The sequence below is a fragment of the Rana temporaria genome, chromosome 1, assembly GCF_905171775.1.
Source record: "Rana temporaria chromosome 1, aRanTem1.1, whole genome shotgun sequence".
Classification (NCBI taxonomy): Eukaryota; Metazoa; Chordata; class Amphibia; order Anura; family Ranidae; genus Rana; species Rana temporaria.
Window position 1 is genome coordinate 85,226,430 of NC_053489.1, and position 19,329 is coordinate 85,245,758.

Here is a 19,329-nt window from a genome sequence, read left to right on the forward strand (position 1 = left end):
GCAGCGAGACCACAGGCACTACTGGTGTTTTTTTATTTTTGGTTCCAGCTTCCAGAGCAGATCGTAGAATTGGCCATCAGTTTTCAAATCCCTATAAACCCAGGTTAGCCTCGGCCTCAGGAGGTAGCTCCCAGGCACTGGTTTGAAAACTACCAGAAATGGAGTCAACTATATAATACCTTGTTCTTTTTAAGAGGAACTGCAGTCTGCTCACATAATTTGTAATAAAAACATCTTTGCCATTCTGAAGCTTCCCTCCAACCACTTTGCATATTTTATATATATATATATATATATATATATATATATACTGTGATTCTGTACTTTCCAAATATGCTGCAGAAATCTCCCTCCACTAAGTCTGGCTGCAGCCATTATAACTGTGGGCATCTGAAGCTGCTGCCTGTTCAGTTCCTGGATTTATGCAGCATTGAGGCACACCTCCAGCTCTCAATCTCTTATTGGCCTTCTTGTCACTCACCACCCCTCCCTCCCTGGCAAACTCTCACAAGAGTGAGAGGGAGAGAGCCGTACATGATGTTATAAGCCAGGGTTTGACAAATTTGCTTGGAATCTAGGAGCCAGCTAAAAAAGTTAGGAGCCAGAAATGCACCCCGTCCCGCTGAGCTCATGCGCAGAAGCGAACGCATACGTGAATAGCGCCGGCATATAAAAAAGCGGTGTTCAAACCACACGTGAGGTATCGCCGCAATCGTTGGAGCGAGAGCAATAATTCTAGCCCTAGACCTTCTCTGTATCTCTAAATTTTGAAGTGTGACATGCTGGTTATCAATTTACTTGGCGTAACATTATGTTTTACAATATAAAAAAAAATTGTGCTAACTTTGTTTTATTTTTTCCCAAAAAAGTGCGCTTGTAAGACCGCTGTGCAAATATGGTGTGACAGAGTTTTGCAACCCACGCCATTTTATTCTCTAGGGTGTTAGAATAAAAAAAAAAAATATATGTGTGTGTGTGTTCTAATTAGAGGAAAGGAGAAGGCAGTGAAAATACAGGGGAAGCTCCATTAGTCATGCCAACGACCACCACAAGATGGTGCCAGATCACCGAAGGAAGCATATGCATACAGAAGGCCGCGGGCTCAATTACCATCCGGCACGGCGGGGGCAGGCCTATGCTTCCTTCCCCAGGTCGCTAATTCTAGTCGCAATTGCAACCTGGCGCCGGATTTTGTCGAGCCCTGTCATAAGCCTAGGCTTTTCACCAAACAAGTGGGCTGTATAAGGTATTTACAGGCAAAAAAAACATTTTTGCTATCCAAAATGAAAACAACAAGGGCAGAAGATTTTAATAGATGGAAAAATTACTTGAGGTCCGCTTTAAGTCCTACCTAGCTATTATGAAATCCTCATAATTGGTGTAATTTGTTTACTATATCATTATAACTGGCCTGTATACTGAAGTAAGCCTTTTTCTAACATTGTCATTGGTAATCCTGTCTAATGTGTGTTGTCAATGTGTTCGTTTTTGCAGGTCGCATACACCAAGCCATGGTAACATCCCTAAATGAGGACAGCGAGAGTATTACAGTCGAATGGATTGAAAATGGAGACACAAAAGGAAAGGAGGTACGTTTTTTTTTTTTTTTCTTCTTTGTAGATAAATGTAATCGACATCTAATAGTAAAGGATGCAAGTGTAAAGTGTTAATTACACTTACGGCCATGCTGTCTTTTTTTTGTAGCTTAAAGTGTTTGTAAAGATGTTTTTTTGTTGGGTTTATTATTTTAGTTAAGTAAAAAACAAATCATTCTAACCTACCCTAAACAATAGTTTTGCACAGAGCAGCCCCAATCCTCATATTGTCGGGTCTCCCGCGTGCCCTCCTTGCTACTTCTCTTTAATCGCTTCCTATGGGGGCACTCGTGCAGTGCTCACTCTTAAACCCTGTATGCATCCATAAACCGACAGGGCACAATCCCTCACACTTTCCCCACTCCCTAGTCAGTTTGACAAGTAGCGGGAGCCAATGGCTGCCCTGTGAGGTGGGAGAGCTGATGCTTTCATGCACAGCGCTGGATGGCAATAGGCCTTTGGTAAGTATAAGGGGGATCAAGCGCAAAGTTTCCGTGCATTAAGGGAAAAAACGTTAAGGCTCTCCAAAAATGTTCAGAAAACACAGCTATACAATTGGCTCAATGCTTCTGATCCAGCAACAAATGGCGTCTCTAAAGACTTTCACTGCAGCAATCCAAAATCTTACAAATTCTTGGCGTTCTTAATTCTTTTATTCACCTTTCTCCGACCTAGCTGCATATTGCTAATTTGATCTCACAGCTGCTTGTAAAAATGTTCTCAGCAGGGCCTACATATGTGTCCTGCATTTCTATTCCCTAGGCCCAAGTTACTATGAATTTGTTTTTCTGCATTATAGCCGAGTTAAATAGGGACTGTACTATTAATGTAGAGCCAAGTGTAGCCAAGTGTAGCAGGGACACAATTATTGCTCAGTAAAGTAGATGCTGCATTTTTTCCTCTCTAACCCAATTTCACAAGAGCTGCAATATTTAGGATGGTTGCAGGTTGCATATTCCAGGTGCATTTTGCCTTTTTCAATGCACGTTTTTGATTCATTGAAGTCTATGGAACCAAAAGCCAGAACAAAATGCCTGGCTTTTTCCATAAAATCCACAGATGTGAACTACAGCCTTAGGAAACTAATGTAAATGAGCTGTAGTGTGCTTTTGCAAAACTGAAAGTGCACTAAAAAATGCATAGACGTGAACCAGGCCTCATCGGCCACTATACAGGCATACCCCACTTTTAAGTACACAATGGGGTTGGTTTATTTACCAAAGCTGGAAAGCGCAAAATCATGCTCACTTCTGCATAGAAACCAATGAGATTCTAACCACAGCTTGTTCAATTATGCTGTGGTAATAACACCTAGAAGCTCATTGGTTTATATACAGAAGTGAGCCTGATTTTGTGCTTTCCAGGTTTAGTAAATAAACCCCATCGTGTACTTAAAAGTGGGGTATGCCTGTAGTAGGGGCTGCACTGTTTCTCTCCAAGTATGTTGGGGTCTGTGTTCCTCAATAGAGCATCTTTGTGTAGCCAAGTATGGTACTTTCAAACTGTAACACCATAAAGGAAAGTTAAAGTGATATTAAAGGCAATTGGGGGGGGGGGGGTGGCATACTTGCCTGCTTTGTGCACTGGTTTTGCAGAGAGCAGCCGCAAATCCTCCTCCATCCCCTGCTGACATTTATGGCTACTCCCTCCTTCTGAGTGCCCCCAGAGCAAGCAGCTTGCTCTGGGGGCACCCAAGCAGGCTCGTTTCCAAGCCATTGCTCTGCATGTCCATTCACACACAGCGCTGTTGTTCAGCCCTGCCCCCTCTGCAGAAGCCAATGAGGGAGAGTCGGGACTCTCGTGCACACTGCGGTGAAGCTCAGGTTAAGTATTGAGGGGGCTGCTGCACTCAGTTTTGTTACCTTAATGCATAGAAAGCATGAGGGTAAAAAACGTTGAGCCTTTTCAACCGCTTTAAGACCCCTTTCACACTGGAGGCATTTTTCAAGCGCTTTAGCGCTAAAAATAGCGCCTAAAGCACATGAAAAATGCATCATCTGCAGTCCCAGTGTGAAAGCCAGAGTGCCTTCACACTGGGGCGCTGCACTGTAAGTCCTGCAAGCAGCATCTTTTGGGCGCTTGAAATGAATGGGCAGCGCCACCAAAGCGATTTGTGGGTGCTTTTACTGCCTCTAAAATGATGGTATAGCGGCGCTAAAACTAGCGGCGTTTTAACGTGGCCGCGCTGTCAGTGTAAAAGCGCTCTAACTAATATTCACCTTATGAGATTAAGACATTTACTCCTTTCCATATTGGTTTCATAAGACCAAAAAAGAAATGGGGCTATGATATCCAAATTAAGCGAGATGTAATTTATATTAAAAGCAAGTTCAAGGTCGTTTCTCTCATTGTTGTTTGTTCGATTGTAAGACTTTTGTAAGTGTCTGTACACATTATACTACTGGGCTCTTTAGCGTTCATTCACACGGGCATTCAGCCCTGTACAACATTTGTTTATTTTTTTGTACTAGTGCTGAGCAGACAGGCCATATAAGTGAAAGGACACACATTGGCTTTACAGACTCACCTGCACGAGTCTGACAGGCCCACAGATCTTAACGTATAGCCTGAGCACCTGTCCCTGTGTATTTGTCAAACTCTGCTGTGCAGGTGAGTCTGTATACCTGATGAGTGTCCATTCATTTATTTGGGCTGTCTGCACACAGCTCAGCAATAGCACAGAAAAATAAATGGCTCTTTGCTGTACGGGGCTAAGTGCCCATGTTAATGAGCTCTTAAAAGAAATGTTCCAAAAAGACATGTGCGTTTCCGTATGGATTTTCGTACGAATTTGTTAGTTTTTGTACATTCGGATCAATTTGAACATCCGAAAAGCTGAAAGAACCAAAATACAAAAAAAAAATTACGAATAAGCAAAATAATGAACAAGCGAAAATACGTTAGTATGATTGGACAATCTTACTAAAATACGAAACACTGAAAAAGCAAAATAACGAAAATTACATCAATAACGAACGATTTGCATTCCGTATTTTAAATCCTTTGTCTGTTCGTATTTTCATTTGTGTGTTTTGTAAATCCGTTTCTTTGTCTGTTCGTAAATTTGTGTACTTGTATCGTTCTTTCGAATTGGCACTGGGCAGTGTAGTTAGTGAGTGATTACTTAATATCTTAGCCAATCAGCTTATCTCTTTTGTGCTGAGTCACATTGTACAGTGTAAAGCCTCGTACACACGATCGGACTTCAAACAAACTTTTCCGTGGATTTTTGTCTGAAGGGAGTTGGCCGGACTTTTAAAACCAAAAAAGTTTGTCCGATAGAGCGTACACACGGTCGGATTTTTTGGAAAACGCTCATTTTGACGTTTGTTGGCAAAAAGTCCGACCGTGTGTACGGGGCTTAAGAGAAAGTATATCTTCATATGGATTAGCCGCGTGCTGCTATGTATTTACGAAAGTACAAAATTACGAATCCATTAAACGAAAATTATTATCTAACAAAATTACGAATTTTGAATCAACGAAAATAAATTAGACAGAATTACGAATCATTCAGTATAAACGAAAATAAAACTGTTACGAAAATACGAACGGGTCTGAATAGGAAAACTTGCGTCTTAAGAAATTACGAATCTACGGAACGAGACGAAACGGAACAAAAAAAATACGAAATTTTTTGTTGTGCATATGTCTAATGTCCTATGCAGGCCAGCATGGTGGGGCAGCATTGCTCACAGTATCAATATGACAATTTTCTGTTTTGTATTTGTGTCTGAACAACAGTCTCTGAAATTGCTTATATCGTTCTTCTTTTTTTTTTTTTTCTTTTAGATTGACTTGGATAGCATATTTGCACTTAACACTGATTTGGCCCCAGATGAAGAGATTGAGCCTGGACCCGAATTACCGCCCCCACCTACGCCTACAACTAAAGTTAACAAAATTGTCAAGGTAAGTCCCTTTGGTCATTCAAGTTGTTCTTCAGTCAACTTTAAAAAATAAACTTGGCAGCTACAAATACTGTAGCAGCTGACTTTTAATAAAAAGGCACTTGCCAGTCCAGGAATCCAGCACTGTCCTCACCTGGGTCAGTTCTTCGCCAGTCTTTGGGTTCCTGGCGCCACTATGTTCACTACGGGAAGACGACTATGACTCCCTGAGGCTTCACAGCCAGCTCCCCATTGCCCATGTGAAAACTGCGCTGGGGTCCCTGAATGCTCCCACAGCATCCTGTGATGTGTCCCAGGAGCTTGCTGGGAGGGAGGGAGCAAACTTCTGCCTGGGTAATTCCAGTGGAAAGTGAGTACCTTCCAGCAGTATATATATCTACTCTGGGGGGGAGGGGGGTGGTTAATGAAGTTGATTTTTTCCCTTTATCCATTTCTGTCTGTGACCTTCTTTTTTTCAAACTTGGACAGATCGCAACTGTTTCAATTAGGGTCGCAAAGATACCGTTTTTTTTTATCAGTGCGTACGAGTACCAATACCTTTTGCGGTGCGATTTAAACCCATACAAATGTAATGGACTCGGACAGCACTGCAAAGAATCGCATTTGCAATTTGAAAATGACAATTGCAGTTTAGGAGTTAACCACTAGGGGACGCTGTAGGGGTTATGTGTGACCTCATATGTGTTTCTAACTGTAGGGGGACGGGGCTGGACGTGTGATGTCACTGATCTCCTTTCCCTATATCAGGGAACCAATGATCAGTGACATTGCCACTGTGAAGGTGTGTTTACACACACCTCTCCTCGTTCTTCAGCTCCTGTGACTGATCGCGGGACACCGGCGGCTGGAGCTTCGGACCGGGTCGTGGGCGCGCACCCCACCCACGGCTGGGCACTTAAAGGGGACGTACGGGTGCCCAGCCGTACCATTCTGCCGACGTAAATGTGCAGGAGGCGGTCCTTAAGTGGTTAAGGATGCTACCCTTGGTAAGGGTACCCATGTTTCTTAGTGCAAGACGCCCTTAGAAACATACTGCAAAATCTTCTTCCTTTCTGACTTTTAAGAAATATCTCCCTTATTTCTTTATTTCCTGTATCTCCACATCAAGAATCCTTGAGTTTGGCTCCCCATCTACCTGCAGGCCCTGGCACTCAAGGTCTAGCAAATCCTTGTGGATGCGTGGACTACTTGCGTCTCTGATGCGTGGACTACTTGCGTCTCTGATGCGTGGACTACTTGCGTCTCTGATGCGTGGGTGTAGGAGGTGTTATCCCAGGACTATAAACGGATGTTTTGCTCCCTGCCCCCCTTGGTATCTCACCACTAAACTTGTGTCACTGCACAGATTAGCAGATCTCTATCAAGCCCTCTCTGGGCTTCTGCAGGAAGGAATCATTGGTTCAGTTTCTATGTCAGAATGGATTAAAACCCCTGGAACCAATCTGTTTACCGTTCCCAAGCCCAAAGAGGGCATTCACCCCTTTCTTGATTTTTAAATGCCTTGGGTCCAGATGCCTTGCTTGATCAGGGGGACTTTCTGGTTTCTGTGTACATCATAAATGCTTATCTACATGTTATCATTTATCATCTTCGCTGTGGGGCCCTGGCACTACCAGTCTGTGGTCTTGCCATTCGGCATCTTTTCCCACCTTGGGTATTCGCCATGTTGTGCCATTTGCCTAGTTTCACTACAGACCTGTAAAATGTCAGTCTGTTGTTGTGGTAAACGTCTATCTAGTCTCTGAACAGAACAATGGGTTGTCCCTGACTTGGTGGTTTGGGAATCTGGCTCTGAAGTCGGGAAGTTCTTTCTTTCCACATTTTGGAGGATCCTCAGTGTATGCAAGCCTGTTGGGTTGTGGAATAGTTGCAGGGGACTTGGTTTTCAGTGTTGTCTCCTGATAAACCTCCTGATACTTTGGGCCTTTTGGCTGTCCCTGCAGCCTTAGACCTTCCTACTGGAGGGTCATCCAGTTTGAATTTAGTCAGACACTGGAGCGATGGTAGAGTGTATCAATTAGGGCTGCAACTATTTTCATAATCGATTAGTTGGCTTATTTATTGTTTTGATTAATCGATTAATTCGTTAATAACCTTAAAAAAAAAAAAATGCTGCGATTTTGCATTTTCAATTTTTTTTGGGCCAATTTGTCGTTGGGCTGATTAAAAACTGCCACAAAAACACATTACATGCGTTTCTGCAGCTTCTCCATTGAAGTATATTGACCCCAAAAAAAATAAAAATGGCTCAGTTTTTGCTTTAAAAGTCCTTGCCCTTTCCAAATAGGCAGCAGCTGAAAAAATCATGGATTTGAATGTGTTCCATAGGAAACCATGTAAATGAACTGTAGTTTGTTTCTGCAAAAAACACCTGAAAACAGAGGTGTGACCCCGGCCTGAGATGTTTAGTGACATAATGGGGTTTAAAAAAACTAAAATTGGTACAAAAAGAGCAAATAATTGCTACTGTAAGGGGTTCATTTTTTACAGTGGGACAGCGAAAGTAATATTTACAGTAGTGATTTGCTCTTTTTGTACTATAAAGGACTTCTTTTTTTAACCCCATTATGTTACTGGGCGATTAATCGATTATGAAAACGGTAATCGATTAATTTCATAATCGATTAGTTGTTTTGGCCCTAGTATCAATCATCATGGAGGATGAAGCCTTGTTGCGGGAAGAGAGGTAGATCAGATTCTGTCCTGGGCAGATCAAACATTACATTTTTGTGTTCACCGTAAAATCCTTTTTCTTGGAGTCCATTGAAGGACACGGGTCCCACCCCTCTGTGTCATGATTATGTAATCTACTGTTTTGCAACAAAACTGAGACATGCTGGTAGTAGGAAAGATTATCCTGGGCTGACACCCCCCCCCTGTCTTTAGTCCTGTCAGCTGTACAACCCAGAGGTTAAAGACTTCTTCTGTCCATATGTACTAGTGGTAAACTCTCATTCACTAGTTTTCCTCATTTAACACAGTCTGGATTAAATTACAAAGGAGAAGAAACTGCGCTATAGATCAATAAATCCAAACCTAGATTTGAAATAATATAGTAAAATGTGAACAGACATTAATAAAAATGAAATTGTACACTCGATTAAATTCCATTAAACGACAAAGGTAAACACTCTAAGGCCGCGTACACACGATAGGATCGTCGGAGGACAACGGTCTGAAGGACCGTTTTTATCAGTCCAAACCGATCGTTTGTAGGCCCCATAGGTTATTTAACCTTTGGTCAAAAAAAATTGAACTTTCTTTAAAATTTAACCGATGGACGCCTAACCGATAGGTCAAAACCGATCGTTGGTATGCAAAAGCATTAGTTAAACACCCGCGCATGCTCAGAATCAAGTCGACGCATGCTTGGAAGCATTGAACTTCTTTTTTTTTTCAACATGTCGTGTTTTACGTCACCGCGTTCTGACACGATCGTTTTTTTAACCGATGGTGTGTAGGCGCGACGGACCATCAGTTAGCTTCATCGGTTAACTGATGAAAACGGTCCTTTGGACCATTCTCTTAAGATGGACTGATCGTGTGTACGAGGCTTAACCGTGTATGATGTAAGGAAACCAGTATCTAAAGTAATAACAGAATAAGTCCAATAGCAGCACTGATGGAAATCCTTATTGTGTAACACTCAAAGGCTAATCTGCATTCGTTTCGTCTCGCACAGACGTCGTCACAGGGGATCGATGGATTAAATTACATATTGGTATCTTTTTAACTGTTTCAACTTGCACCCTTTAGGAGAAATCGCCAATGTTTTCATTCATAGGTGTTCTGCCTCAGCCCTGGGAATTCCAACTTGTTTGCAGCATGCTTGTTCTGGGGTGACTCGGATGCGCTGAATGTAGACATCACTAGTCAACTACCATTTTCACAAGTCTAGCAATGAGTCACATTTATGAAATCACTAGTGTATGTAAGCTGTATCCCTTTTTCCATTCAGAGCAAAGTAACAGGTTTTCTTCATAAAGGAACACCCCCACTGATACCTTTTTTTATTCTGCTGCTTTTTTCTTTCATCAGAAGGAGCCCTGTGTAAGCTCTTTTGGATGTCGTTGAAGCTGAGACTTGATTCATGGCTACCTCCCCTTCATTTTTCAACTGTGTTCAGGCCTTGTGATTGGCTGCTTGGGTCTGAGCACTGCATCCTTGGAGGAGGTCAAATGCATTTCAATATCTAGACAGTATTATTGGAAGTTCTTTGCCGTTCTTTGACAAGAGGGGTGAAGGTATCGGCAGATGTGGGGGTTCTTTTTTCAAATGACAGTTTCTCTTTAGGGAGCCGTAACTGGTGTAGTTTTGTATTGTCTACACAGGTTTTGGTTTCATGTGTTTTTAAGTTTGTACAGAACGGGTACACCAATATTTGAAAGATGAAAAGCCTTTTTTTTGTTTTTATTTTAGAATCGGCGTACTGTAGTCCCAGCTACCAAGGAAACGCCTGCAAGAGACAATAGAGGTAAGGTTACAAGAGCTCAATGCCTTTCAAAGTGACATCGCTTTGCCATCTGTTACCTGCCGGTATAACGCCTCTATTTAGGAAGAGCCAGATTTCTTTGTCATTCACATCCTTATAGCTGTCAATTGAAAATAACTGAACCTTTCTTTTCTAACATACTAGATAATTGGGGTTATTTACTAAAGGAAAATCCACTTTGCACTACAAGTGCACTTGGAAGTGCAGTCGCTGTAGATCCGAGGAGGACATGCAAGGAAAAAAGTCATTTTAGCTTGCACATTATTGGATGATAAAATCAGCAGAGCTTCCCCTCATTTCAGATCTACCCCTCAGATAGTTTCAAGTGCACTGGAAGTGCAAAGTGTATTTGCCTTTCGTAAATAACCCCCAATGTGTGTGTGTGTGTTTTTTTTTTTTAATATATAAAATGTGTTGCAGTAGTAAATTCTGTATTTTTGTTGCATGGTACAGTGCAGTCCATGACCTCAGGACTTTGTAAGTTTGGGCAGGGTGGGTGCAGACTGTTCAGTGGTGAGTCCTAGTCCTGCGGTAAACTAGTTAACAAAGCAGAAGCGGCTTGCTGCCATCCATGGAACCTTTCTTTTGTAAGGCCTTGTTTTCATTTGTCGTGCTCTGTGAAGACCGACCCACGTTCAATGAACAGAACGGGGGATCATTTTTACCGTGCCAATCAGTGCTACAGAAAAAAAATGCTAAACCTACATATGGACACAGGACCATAATGAAAGCATCATGCTATCAAATACACAATTATTTGTTCCTTACGGTCTGCCATACAACTTATTTGAGCAAGCTTTGAATACTGCTCACTATAAATACCCATCCAGATCCCACTCACACAATAAATGGAAGCGCTTATAAAGGGTTACTGATCCCTGAAACGCTCTGGTTATTAAATCTTCATAGATCCTTTTTATTGTGAGAAATAAAAATGTTACTGTTAACACCCACCCCTTACTAACAGCATTAGCAGTCCCCGCACAAGGTAATTACAGCTGCGAGGGATCTGGACAGGGAACTTAGGTGAGTACATCCGGCTTTAGCAAGAAAAAAACAACAAAACACTCTTCAGGATCGGTAGGAGGGGGCCATATTTTGATTGGGCTGTAGCTTTAAACATAACGCTTTTATTGTGCGTCAATGTGCCAAAAATGCTACATGCCCTATATTTTTTTCAGCACCTTTGTGTGAACTGAAGCCATAGGACATGATGACCATTTTGCCTTGTCACTGCATTTTGTAGTGCAGATATTCCACAGTTCTTTGCAGATAGCAGCGAGTATGCCAGTCACTGCTCCTATGCACAGTATAATGTCCCCACAACTCTCCTACTTATGTGTTTGGGTGTGAGCCAGTATGTTTCTTTAGATCAGTGGATCCCAAGCTGTGGCCCAGGGGTCAGATTAGCTTTCTTTTATCAGGCCCTTGGGACACTGTTTCCTCCCAATGTCGCCAGCGGTGGGTCGCAAGTCCTCCCAATGTCGCCAGCGGTGGGTCGCAAGTCCTCCCAATGTCGCCAGCGGTGGGTCGCAAGTCCTCCCAATGTCACCAGCGGTGGGTCGCAAGTCCTCCCAATGTCGCCAGCCGGTGGGTCATTGTGTTTTTGTTTTTTGTTTTTTTCCCAATCATATCAGGGCCTTTTCTACTCCCAATTTTCACAATCCCGCTCCGCTAAAGTCTAAAAGACTGTAAACTGGCCCTTTTATTTATTTTTTATAGAAAGTTTGAAGTCCTCTGATTTAGATTATTAGGAGAACCTGGACACCAGAAGTAAAACCCTCCCAAACAGAGGTATAATATAAAAACTTTAACGCGGATGTCCGCCCAAAAAAAAATTAACGGTCAGCAGCTACAAATACTGCAGCTGCTGACTTTAATATTGGGACACTTACCTGTCCAGGGTGCCTGCGATGTCGGCAGCTGAAGCCGATCTGTCTCTCGGCTGCTCACGCCGCCATCCTTGCGGCTTCACTTCACTGTCTCACTGGTCCCTGCTGTCTTCTGGGACCTGTGTCGCTCCCAGAAGACAGCGGGGGAGGACAGAATAGGCGGCAGAAGTGGCGAGTGACCTATGCCCAGAATTGGGAGAAAATACTTTATTACACAGGTATCTGCTCCCTCCTCCTATCTGAAAGGTGCCAAATGTGACACCGAAGGGGGGGAGGATTCCTAAAAGTGGAAGTACCATTTTTGGGTGGAACTCCACTTGAATGTTGTCCTTGTTTGGCAAGTGAGCCCAGGACTGCACTGCAGCTAAGCTATTCTGCTTTAGACATGCATACGCTTATTGGGTGTATAGTGTGAAATGTATTAATTTAGGGCTTTCTGGATGTGGTTTGTAGGTCCATATTTTTATTCTTTTGAGGTTTGTATAAGACCTAGACAATACAATCCTTGCACTTTCTATTACAATGCTGTGATTTTCACCTGCTGTGAATTAGTCTAATGGTCTTCATTTCTTTGCAGCAATCGGTTCAGCCAGGTCACGGCAAATCCAGCCAGTAGAACCTCCAACCTCCGCTCAGCAGCAGAATGGTAGTGTTTCAGATATATCTCCAGATCAACCTGGAAAAAAGGACTTTGGCCCTCCTTGTATGTAACATATGTCTAGGATTGCTTCATATTTTATGTGCACCTTCATAATCAAATAGAAATCACGAGCACCCAGTTGTAGACCATCCTACATAGTGATATCATGGTCATACATATGAAGCATCTGCACCTTTCCTTCATTGTGAGCTACATGATCCTCATTTCCTGCTTTTAGTGACCTAATAACATACCCATCGGTGTATTGGCAAATTCATTTGCATGCAAATTAACGGGTCACACTTTCATTTCAGTCCACATACATTGTTGGCGACTTTGGTATGGGTATGTCTCAGCGAGTAAATAGATTTTGGACAGTGCTATAAATAGTGTACTACTTTCCATTTCACCGATTGCCTTTTCACTATTTTAAATCCTCACTGTCCTTGGTTGAATATTGTAAGTGTACCTGCAAATAGTACAAACATGATTCTGCAGATGGGCTGTGTACTTGGCTCCTCCAATGTTGATCGGCTAAATTTTATATGTGCAGCCTGAAGAGTATTCTGCAGACTATTTGCTGCAAAACTTTGCAGAGATTATTCTGTGGTCAGAGAAGAGCCCGGTCGTATTACTTTGACCTGGCTTTTCTCCTGGCATTTTTTGCCCGTTTATTAATATGAACGTGGCTCTGCTTGCTTTAAAATTTTCAAGACCGCAAAGTTGAGCCCATTTGTAAACCACACTTGGGGTCGGTTTATACTACTGCGTCCTGAAAAGTTGCACCTTTGCCTGGCGATTTGATGTGGCTTCAGTACTACTTTGATGTGACTTTTGAAGCAACTTTCAGCAAATTCCTGGGTAATCTTCCTGTAATGTTGTACCAAATTCACATCAATATAGATGACGATCCGACTTGGAGACTTGAGCTCGGTTCACTGTGCCGCGACTTGGGATTCGACTTGTGAGACCCCAAGTTGCATGACATGTTGGTCAATGAGAGCTGTCGTAATTATCACTACTGAAGTCACACTGACTATGTGACTTGTGCCCATAGACTTTAATGAGTCGCCTCCAAGTCAGATCCTCATCTATATTACTGTTATTTGGATCCAACATTACAGGAAGATTACACAGGCTTCCATGAACATCACGTCAAAGCAGTACTCAAGCAAGTGGCGTAAATTTCAGGTCGCAGTAGTGTAAACTGAGCCTTAAAGTGTTTTTTTATATATATATATATATATATATATATATATATATATATATATATATATATATATATATATATATATATATATATATATTTCAGAGGAATGGCCAGGATAAGGCTTTACTGCTGTATTATAAATACTGTAGGCCTTGTAGCCTTGTGTGTCTTGTTGTACAATGAGCATGGCAGCACTAGATTAGTAAAGAACTGGATTTGACCAATGCAGCTATGTAAAACTGCAGTAAGTTTACACATAAATCTTCAACATTCTAATCTCATATTGTCCTTGAATTGTGCTCTATAATGGGTGGAGAGCTTACTGGTATAGAGGGCCTGGGTTAAAGTGAACTTGAATAATGCTGTTATGTTGGCCACCAATTTAATCTCTGTGCCCAGGGTGCAAATGAGGTCTCGGCTTCTGCTAAATTGAGAGATGCAGCTTCTCTGCTGTTGGGATTCATCCTTTGCCATTCAGTTCATATTTGCTAGAGCCTGTATTGCCCACTGGAGGTCTGGCATTTGACATTCCAAAGACACATTTTGTCTTGCGCTGGAATAGCCGCCCAACGAAGTCGACTACATCTGATGTGAACCTAGCCTTATTGTAAGACTTCAACTTTGCGTCCAGAGCTGCATGCTCATATATGATTTTTTAGTGAACAGGGGAAGGTCCACTTGCCCTAATTGGGAAATGTTCCTGCCCCCCCCCCTCCCCTTTTTTTTTAATGGCAAAGTCATTTAGATGTCTAAATAGAACTAATTACATACAGTGTTGTCTTGTATTCTGATGCTGGGAGATTTAATATGCAAACAAGCTAATCTAGACCAGACCTACAAATAGATTTGCCATCTTTTTGCTTACTGCTTTATTATGATGGGAAGTCAGTGGCAGTAATGTTTTTTGACACATCTACATACTTGAATATTGTGTTTCTCAGATGCCTAGATCTAAAAGGTATATTGTGTTAAATGACTTGATGCACACGCTTAATAAAGCATTTGCTTTGCTGCTTGTTTATAGTACCAGCATTGCCTGACATGCTTGTATACTGCAGCATTCTTTACATGTCTGGGCCACCCTTCCTCTGTGCTTTGAGACTCTTGGTGTTTTCCCATCTTTCTCAATGGAAGCTGTATGATCGTAAAGTAAAAAAAAAAAATCTAGAAAGAAAATATCAGAGCACTACTTTTTCTGCTACAGCATGTTGTTAAAGGGTGGGTGTTTAAAGTGGAACTTTATCCATAACAGTTGTTCATTAGCAAAATGTACATTTCCCATTAATTATCATGCTACCACAATTGATGTGTACTATAAATTGCTTCCAGCATTGCGGTTGCGCCTGTTTCTTCTTGCCGTGCCACCATTTTGTTGATGCCTAGAGCAGTCACTTCCTTTTTGAAAGCTCTCCCCCTCTCCTTGGTCTCAAAAACTATTTGTCACTTTCTTTAATTAAAATGTGTGCATTTCCAGCTATCATTGTATGTCTTGACTCAGCTAGAGCAGAAGGCTGACAGAAGCTTTATAGTGTTGAAGTTAACAGGCTGCAGATTAGGGCAAAAGGAGAACATATAATTGAGCCAAGATAAGACTCTATCCTTGTAAGTTTAAATCTTGTTTCTCCCTGGCAGCAGAGTTTGTCTGGTCACCTCTCCTGCTTTTCTTTTCTCTCTCCCTAATCTGTTTTAGCACAGTCTGTGTCATTCCTGTTTCCGCCTGGCTGTCAGTAATTTGACGCAATGATTATAGCCCCATTGGCAAGAATGCAGGACAACTGAACATGTGCAGAGCAGGTTGAGAGTCTTACTGGATTTGAAACCATATAATACATAAAAATATAATTTTATGAATAAAGTTCCGCTTTAGTGTCAATTCCAAATTAGAAGTTGAAAACCACACGACCACACCTAGGCACCATCTGTTCTTCAGCTCTCAAAGTCAAGAGTTTGATATGCATACTCTACCCACTGTACCTTTCGGATACTGGATTACATCGATGGTGTCATTAGGGGCGAGGCCTAATAAAGATTCTGTGCAATGGATGGAAGAGTGGGCCAGGGCAAAAAAGCAGCTGCAGAATGTAACAATTGCGTTCTATAGCATTCACAACTAACTTATCTTTAAAGAATACAGTTGCCTAGTCTAATCTTATGTATAACAGTCACACTTTTCATTCTCTCTCCCCAACAAGCAAGGAGAAAATCCAACTGTGTGAAAGAAGTGGAGAAGATGCAGGAGAAGAGAGAGAGAAGACGGTTGCAGCAGCAAGAACTCCGAGAGAAGAAGGCTCAGGTGTGTGAGACCAATTGTCATTGTCATGTGACTTCTGATGTATATGTCTCTTAACGCTCACTTTTTAATGTATTCATTTTTATGTCATGTGTTTCTCCATATTTTAGGATGTTGATACCACATATCCAAATTATGAAATCATGTGTATGATAAAAGATTTTAGAGGAAGTTTGGATTACCGGCCTTTAACTACAGCAGATGTTGTAAGTTATAACCATTTACCTTTTACATTTTCTCCCTTGAAGATAGGTGTGAATGATTATTTCAAACTTAAAGCGGATGTGGCAGTAAAAAAAAATATTAAAAGCCAGCAGCTAAAAATACTGCAGCTGCTGACTTTTAATATTAGGACACTTACCTGTCCTGGAGTCCAGCGCGTCCGCAGCAGAGGATGAGCGATCGCTCGTCTCTCTGCTGCTCCCCCTGCCATCCTCAGTGAGGGAACCAGGAAGTGAAGCGCGATTGGCTCACGCGCTGTGTGCTGGGAGCCGAGTGTTCCCAGCACACAACGGGTGACAGACGGGAAGTCTGGAAAAACCCGTCTTTTGCCCGAGATGTGTGGACGGAAGTGGGTGCAAATACCTGTCTTTAGACGGGTATCTTCACCCCCCTCCCCCCTGAAAGGTGTCAAATGTGACACCGGAGGGGGGGCGGGTTCCGATCAGCGTGAGTTCCACTTTAGGGTGGAGCTCCGCTTTAAAGCAGAACTAAAGGCAAGCAATACCTTTCCTCCAATGGTCCTGTCCCTTGCCGCCGCCAGCATCTTCTCCTTTGTGCCAGTTTTCAGCCATCTTCAATGGCTGCTGTGGGATGACGTCACACATGCGCAGCTCAGTTTATATGCAAAGAATTGCTGGGAGCAGGCAGGTAGGCAAAGTTTATTGCAGGAGAGACATTGCATGTCACTTTTGAAATAAAAAAACCTGCCTGCCAGCGGAAATTTAGTTCTAATTTACCATTTTTGTTGGGTTAAATATTAAAAGCATGACCCCACTGTAGCAATTATTTTTCCCCACTTTGAAACACAACTACAGGCACATTGCAGTGCCTGCAAATTCTAATCAAAAGAGTCATGTAAATTTCTATGCCCTCTGGATCCTAAACAAACTCTGTACACAGGGTGTCCAACATTTTTTCCCAGCCCAACCCTCTCCCAGAACTAAGCTCTTCCCCTAAGCTGTATGGACAATGAGTAAAATGCACATCTCTAGCCATAATGTTGGCTCTCTTTGGAGTGTTATACTTGCTTTTCCTTAAATGCCTTTAAAGTGGAGGTCCAGCTGTGTAAAAAAAAAAAGTCAGGAGCTACAAACACAAAACAAAAAGCTGCTGACTTTAGCACACTTACCTGTCCAGGGTGCCCGCAATGTCGGCCGCCAGAGGCCAATCTGTCCTCTGGATCATGTGCTGGCGCCGCCATCCTCACAAAGGGAAACAGGCAGTGACGCCTTGTGGCTTCACTGCCTGTTTCCTACTGCGAATGCACGAGTTGCATGGCACTTTGTGAATGGTAGGCTGTCTTCAAGGAGACACCGGTCCCAGAAGAAAGCACATCCCATTTCCCAGGAGGCAACATAAGGAGGAGGAGAAGAGAGATTACCGCAGAAGTGGCAGCCATTTCTGGTAAATAAAAAAATAGATACAAATTCTAATTTTTTTGGAGCCTTTTTGTCTTTTTTTTTTTTTTTTTTTTGGGTGGACCTCCGCTTTAAATTAACCATACTTCACTCATACTGTACATTAATAGTTTGATACTATATAAAATAATTATTTCTGTGTTCATGTAGGCACTCTGATTTACAAGGGGGATTTACAGTTTTGTTCAAAATTATTCAACCCCCCAATGCTGTAAAGGGTTTTAGGGAATTTAGTGTACATTTGTAATTGTATTCAGAATGAAATCCTACAAGGACTTCTTAAAGAACCATATGCAACTAAAATGACATCAATTGGTTTTGTAATACAGTAGTAAATGTTTCTTTTGTGAATTCTTCATTTACACAATTATTCAACCCCTTAAAGACTACCACTCTGAAGAACAGAGGTTCATTGAAGTGTTTTCAATCAGGTATTGAAAACACCTGTGCATGTCAGGGAGCAGCAATAAAGCCTAATAAGCACCAATCAGGCAGCTTTAAAATGACTGTGATACTCAGCTCCTTCTAGACATTTACTGGTGTGGTTACAAACATGGTGAAGTCAAGAGAATGGTCCGGGAAGACAAGAGAATAGGTGATTACTCTTCACAGGAAGGGCAATGGCTATAAGAAGATTGCAAAGATGTTAAACATACCAAGAGACACCATAGGAAGCATCATTCGCAAATTCAAGGCAAAGGGCACTGTTGAAACGCTACCTGGTCGTGGCAGAAAGAAGATGCTGACTTCAACTGCTGTGCGCTACCTGAAGCGTAGAGTGGAGAAAAGTCCCTGTGTGACTGCTGAGGAACTGAGAAAAGATTTGTCAGATGTGGGTACTGAAGTTTCTGCTCAGATAATACGGCGCACACTGCGTAATGAAGGCCTCCATGCCAGAACTCCCAGGCGCACCCCCTTGCTGTCTCCAAAGAATAAGAAGAGTCGACTGCAGTATGCCGAAAGTCATGTGGACAAACCACAGAAGTTTTGGGATTGTGTTCTGTGGACTGATGAAACAAAATTAGAACTGTTTGGGCCCATGGATCAACGCTATGTTTGGATTAGGAAGAACAAGGCCTATGATGAAAAGAACACCTTGCCTACTGTGAAGCATGGCGGGGGGTCAATCATGCTTTGGGGCTGTTTTGCTTCTGCAGGTACAGGGAAGCTTCAGCGTGTGCAAGGTACCATGAATTCTCTTCAGTACCAGGAGATATTGGATGACAATGTGATGCAGTCCGTCACAAACCTGAGGCTTGGGAGACGTTGGACCTTTCAACAGGACAATGATCCCAAGCATACCTCCAAGTCCACTAGAGCATGGTTGCAGATTAAAGGCTGGAACATTTTGGAGTGGCCATCGCAGTCACCAGACTTAAATCCAATTGAGAACCTCTGTTGGGACTTAAAGAAAGCAGTTGCAGTGCGCAAGCCTAAGAATGTGACTGAACTGGAGGCTTTTGCCCATGACGAATGGGCGAAGATACCCGTAGATCGCTGCAAGACACTTGTGTCAAGCTATGCTTCACGTTTAAAAGCTGTTATAACTGTAAAAGGATGTTGTACTAAGTACTAAGATTGAATGTCACTTGGGGGTTGAATAAAACTGATAATGATGTGAGCACAGAAAAGACATTCGTGGTTATTTCATTATAAATG

General features: G+C 42.3%; 1 protein-coding gene across 4 annotated transcripts in view; it reads left to right on the forward strand.

Moving 5' to 3' along the window:
• Positions 1–19,329, forward strand: part of KIF2A (kinesin family member 2A) — a 113,021-nt gene that overhangs the window by 38,689 nt on the left and 55,003 nt on the right. For 2 of the 4 annotated variants that reach the window (XM_040339769.1, XM_040339786.1), the window contains exons 2-7: positions 1,495–1,589; positions 5,388–5,507; positions 9,926–9,980; positions 12,468–12,593; positions 15,933–16,033; positions 16,141–16,236. In XM_040339769.1, coding sequence (XP_040195703.1) covers positions 1,495–1,589; positions 5,388–5,507; positions 9,926–9,980; positions 12,468–12,593; positions 15,933–16,033; positions 16,141–16,236 — 593 coding nt within the window. The remainder of the gene's footprint in view (positions 1–1,494; positions 1,590–5,387; positions 5,508–9,925; positions 9,981–12,467; positions 12,594–15,932; positions 16,034–16,140; positions 16,237–19,329) is intronic. The other 2 variants (XM_040339779.1, XM_040339793.1) reach the window with 1 other exon arrangement.